The following is a 6,000-nucleotide window of genomic DNA, read 5'->3' on the forward strand; positions in this document are numbered from 1 at the left end:
CCGCTTCAGAACAGATGCGGATTTGCGTGATGGGCAGGGCTTCTGTCTGCCCGGTGTAGCTTCGTTGCTTAATAGCTAACATGGATTTTATTGAGAAAATAACAGTGTTTATGTGCTTGATGAAGGCTGAAAAACAGCGTTGATACCTTTAGGGTTGTGTCTGAGTCCTCTAGATCCTTTCAGAGGTGCATCCAGCTCTGTGAACTCATAAACTCCAGAAACAACCTAAATGATGGAGGCTTCTGACTGAGCCGAGCCCAGTTCGATGAACTGTTGTCGGTGTCGGCTGGAGGATTTCCCCCGGGACACCAACAACAGTCGCTACATCACAATCTCCGCCCCCACAAGAGCAAGCTCCTGATTGGTTAACGCGGCGCTAATGTCTACTTAAGTTCTGATTTTTGAACTCAAGTGATTTGCGCTAAACACGCATTAAGCGCATCAAACGTGCAAAACGCTCAATTCGCGCCACGCATATCGCGTCACGATATTTGCGCGAATCATTCGTGATGCGCCATTCACACGTATCACACCGCAGGACGTCTATTCGCGCGTTTGCATTGACTTAACATGTAAATCACTCGCGCTTGACGCTTCTTCCGCGTCCAGTGCGAACACAGCATAAGCCAAAAAGAAAATGAATGAATGGTTCTATATCATGATATATACCGTTATCAGAATATGACACGATTTATATCGTGATTTGAGATTTTGTTTATATGTGTTCATATAAACTTCTAATTGACTGAATTTACAGACGGCGATGCAGTGGCGCAATAGGTAGTGCTGTCCTCGATCCTCTGATCATCGGCTCAGTTGGCGTTTCTGTGTGGAGTTTGCATGTTCTCCCTGCATTCGCGTAGGTTTCCCCAGGGTGCTCCGGTTTCCCCCACAGTCCAAAGACATGCGGTACAGGTAAATTGGGTAGGGTAAATTGTCCGTAGAGTATGAGTGTGTGAGTGAATGTGTGTGTGTGGATGTTTCCCAGAGATGGGTTGCGGCTGGAAGGGCATCCTCTGCGTAAAAATGTGCTAGATAAGTTGGCGGTTCATTCTGCTGTGGCGACCCCGGTTTAATAAAGGGACTAAGCTGACAAGAAAATGAATGAATGAATGAATTTACAGAAAAGGTACTATATCATCATGACCTATATCGTTATCGGAAAATGAGACGACTTAAATCGTGATTTGGGATTTTGTTTATATGTGGTCATATAAACTTCTAATTAATTAAATTTACAGAAATGGTACTATATCATATTATATTTTGCTATTTGAATATGTGCCGACTTACATCATGATATTAGATTTTTGTCATATCGCTCAGCCCAAACGTTACAAGTTAATAAAGTGTGGAAAGTAGGGCTGCGCAACATATTGTAAAAGTATTGTTGATAATGGAATATGCAATACACCTATCAAAGACATGAGTGTTAATATATAACTGTTTATCTAAATTTGATCAATCAGATGGGGCCTTGCTATCTTTAGCCCCGCCTCCCCTGTAGTTGCTGTTCTGCTATTGGCTGGAGCGGCCCAAAGGTGAACCTAGAGCTAAAAATAAACACTAATAGCGGAGAAAAGCCGATCAGAATCTGAATATCTGCAGAAGTTTTCACTCATTCATAGTGTTTTAATGACACGTTGGCACCTTGACAGTTGTTTAGGTCTAGATTAGATCTGAAAAAGTGTTTTTCTTTTTATTTAAATATCATTAACTAAATAAATGATTTCAAAACATAGCTAATAAAAGTAGCGTTTGTCGCAAAACTCAACAACAATATCTCATATTTTTTTCAGCCCCAATGAAAAGCAAGCATATCTTTCATTTCAAAACTCCTAACAACACACTGACTGTCAAAAAAGTAGGTTATAGGTTCAAATCCAGCCCAAGCTGGTCAATAACAATCCCGGCTGTGTCCTGAGCCTACAATAGCTGCACTGTTTAATGAATAATTATAGTTATAATGAGTTACTAAACACACCTGTTTGAGACTCGCTGTGAATCAAAACTCTCACACACTCACACACGCAGAGCATCTAAACACAAGTCTCGGACACCACAAGAGCTGCCCAGACCTGCGGCTGGAGGAACTAGTCATTACTGATGTTTACTAAAGCAGCAATCCCCATTACTATTGCTCATACTTTACTGTGAGGGATTAAGCAAAATAACACCACTGGAGTGCAGCGTTTGGGTTTCAAACATGTTTATTTTTGATTTTGATAAAAACCCAAACAATACAAACATAAAAATAAAACAAAAACAATCTGAAACACGAGTTATGTGTAATAACAATGGAATGACACAAGGAGAAAGTGCTGCACTACTTAAATGTATTTAATACATTATATAAAAGGCTTTATCTGGTTATGGCAGCTTAAAGACGCCTCTCATATGGAGAATGAAGTCACATACATTGCTCAGGTGTCAGTTTTTCATAGACTTCAGCAGAGTGGTAACAGTTCTGTGTGTCTCTTCTATCAAATCTGAGCTTTATTTTTTAATCTCTATTGCATTCGGTTCAGGTGATTGGCTGGGCCATTCTACAGCTTGATTTCCTTTCTCTGAAATCATTTGAGAGTTTGCTTGGCTGTGTTTTGGATCTGTGTCTTGCTGAAATATCCACCCTGGTTTCATCTTCATCCTCCTGCTAATGTAGATGTTGGACTGAAGCAGCTGATATTCATTTACACTGAGGAAGGGCAGAGGGTTGTTGAAGAACTACTGAGAGATTTCAGCTGCTGTCTGGGCTTTCACTGCTTTTATACACCTCCCTTTTTTCATGTGTTCATTACCTTTTTTCACGTGTCATTTCGTTTTTTTTACATAACTTCATGTCTAATTAGATTTGTTTTCTTTGCATATATGGATTTCTTTATATGGATTTCTACAGTTAAAGTCAGAATAATTAGACTCCTGTTCAGGTTTAAATACTTCATATTTTCCCCAATTTCTGTTTAACAGAGAGCAGATTTTTTTCAACATATTTCTAAACATAATAGTTTTAATAACCCATTTCTAATAAATGATTTATTTTATCTTTGCCATGATCACAAGATATCTTAAAATGACATTTAAAGGCTTCAAAAAGGTTTTTTAGGCAGGTTAGTGTAATTAGGCAAGTCATTGTATAACAGTGGTTTGTTCTGTAGACAATCAAAGAATAATATTGTTTTAGGGGGCTAATAATATTGACCTTAAAATGGTTTGAACAAAATTAAAAACTGCTTTTATTCTAGCCAAAATAAAAACAAATAAGACTTTCTCCGGAAGAAAAAATACTGCAGGAAATACTGCGAAAAACTCATTAATACATTTAATATCATCTGAGAAATATTAGAAAAATAAGTAATATTGCACTGGAGGGCTAATAAATTTGCTAGATATATATATATATATATATATATATATATATATATATATATATATATATATATATATTTTTTTTTTTTTTTTGTATTTTTTTGCTACTTAAATTATTGTTACACTGGGTGTCTTCTGTAATGATAAATCATGATAAAATGTATGAAAGTCATTATGATTTATCTGTGTTAAAACAGACATGATGTATGAAACAATAAACAAAACGTTTAACTTTGAAAGCAGTCAATCTCTCTCACCCTCTCGCCGCTTGCAGACTCCTGATGAGTTTCTTGATCTTCCACATCTCCACATTTCTGTCCGCCGTGCACGGTTCATCTGCCATCTTCCTACAAAAGCAGAAAGAAATTGTATACTTGTTAGACTATAATATGAACAAAATATAAACACAAAACCAATCCTAAATAAAAAAAAATAAATAAAAGTCACAGAATTCAATAGTAATGATGTAGGCTACCATAATGGGACATTTATTTAAATAAATTACAGTAGGCCGGTTAGACCAATAAAATAAAAATAAAATAAAATTTAAAGCAAATTTCTTATACAACATTAATAAAGTACACACGTCTCATAAATTGTGCAAACTGCCCTGCAAATACAGGTTTAAAAGGACTTCACCTCGTTCGTCAACCCCAAAGACCTCCTCAACAAGTACCACAAAGTACCAGTGTTACACTAAAAAAAATAATAAAAATAATAATAAATAAATAAATATTTATTTAAATAAATATTCAAAGTACAATAATATTATATATTATAATATATATATATATATATATATATATATATATATATATATATAATTTATTTGCACATTCAAACTAATTATTGAAAATAAGCTTAAACAACGCAGTTCTTAAGATGTCAATGGGATAACTTAATTTTGTTATGTCCAATCCACATAAATTTGTTAAAAGTGTTAAATTAACCTTATTTGTCTTGGGACAACAGGAATGAAGTGTGTGGAACCCTGCATTTTACTGTGTACTTTGAATTCTGAGCATCCACTCCAGAGGTATTATAGGCTATTATATCAAGAAAATCGTATTAAAATAATAGCAAAACAATAGCAAATGTCGAAGTGCACCATTAAAGTAAACGACATCCTTTTCGAATGTTATGCTTATAACGTTTGTTTGTGATTGAGGTAAGGTTGGTTTTATATTAGCACAGTGGATCTCAATCTTTTTTCATCAAGTAAAGCCTCATAAAAAAATAGTTTCTCCAAGTACCACCATAATGACCAGTATTGTAATACAGCAGCGTAAATACTGACTAAAAACGTTAACATTTAAATTAAAATGTGCTCTTAAAAGTTAAAAATGAAAGGTTACTGTTCTTAAAAAGTTAAAGAAAAAAAAAACTCCTGTAAAGTATTAGTAGCCTATTTATCAACACCTGGAAACATAGGCAATATGTCATCATATTCATATATAAATCATTTTTTTATATTTTTTGAAAAATAAATGTAGCATGTACATATGACATATTTGATTCCTCCGTGTACCACTAGAAGGAAGCCCAAGTACCACTAGTGTTACAAGTACTACAGTTTCAGAACCACTGTATAGCACATTCGTTCAGAGAACCCTTTGTGACACGCTCCTTATATTGTTTATCATGGTACTTTGAATATTCTGTCTGAAATCGCATGCAAGTATGACTTCAGAACAACATTAGCACCATTTAACTATTTGACAGTGAAGTGCTTTGATAGTCGCTGGCTGCTAATATGATTTCACTATTTAGGATTTGCTAATAATACTTTTATAAAATTCTATTATAAAGGAGAAAGTCTGAATGTGTGTATAAAACCAACTTTACCTCAGTATTAATAATTATATTCTATGAAGTAAATTGTATTAAAATAATAGCAAATTCCGAAGTGCAGCGTTAAAAAGTTAAACGATATCCTTTTCTTATACCATATAATCTTATAACGCTATGGTTGGAATAATTACCTGTCTCTCCCTCTCAGGTCCGCCGGGTTCGGTCTGTTTTACCCTCGTCACATCTCCGCCGGTTCCTGCGGAGGATACACGTGGAAGGAGGAGCTCCGGTGCTTCCTAGATACCTGCATAGAAACCAGACATAGGCTACAGTTTATATCTTATATTCGTGTAGGTGGCGCAGGTGGCGAGGTTTTGAAAGAACAAAACACTTTTGAGACAGTCCTCCGTCGAGTTACATTAATTTACGTAAGATGTAAACTGAAGAGACATCTCTTAAACAACATGACTGAATAAAAATCACATGTAATATAGACATATAATGTTAGATGCCTGAGACGATATTTTGGTATCGACTTTAAGCCACGCCCATTTTAATTGCTGTAGCTCAACTTTAGTTGCGTCGTAAATTTAATCTGAGATGTTTTACTTCTTCTATTAGCTTTGAACTGCGGAAATGTATATAAATAATTTTATTTTTAAAATCAGTTATATACAGATAGTGTTGGTTAAGTTATAGTTCATTCATTCATTTTCTTGTCGGCTCAGTCCCTTTATTAATCCAGGGTCGCCACAGTGGAATGAACCAGCAACTTATCCAGCTCATGCTTTACGGTGCGGATGCCCTTCCAGCTGCAACCCATCTCTGGGAATAAGTTATTAG

General features: G+C 35.4%; 1 protein-coding gene across 2 annotated transcripts in view; it reads right to left on the reverse strand.

The window, feature by feature from the left end:
- The window catches only part of etf1a (eukaryotic translation termination factor 1a), a 30,019-nt gene extending 24,560 nt beyond the window's left edge, over positions 1 to 5,459 (reverse strand). Inside the window, 2 exon segments of one of the 2 annotated variants that reach the window (NM_001111171.1) lie at positions 3,624 to 3,713; positions 5,349 to 5,459. In NM_001111171.1, the coding sequence (NP_001104641.1) occupies positions 3,624 to 3,709 (86 nt within the window). In that variant the 5' untranslated portion in view covers positions 3,710 to 3,713; positions 5,349 to 5,459. 2 annotated transcript variants of the gene reach the window in all.
- Positions 5,460 to 6,000: the final 541 nt, after the last annotated feature.

The sequence above is a fragment of the Danio rerio genome, chromosome 14 (assembly GCF_049306965.1).
Source record: "Danio rerio strain Tuebingen ecotype United States chromosome 14, GRCz12tu, whole genome shotgun sequence".
Classification (NCBI taxonomy): domain Eukaryota; kingdom Metazoa; phylum Chordata; class Actinopteri; order Cypriniformes; family Danionidae; genus Danio; species Danio rerio.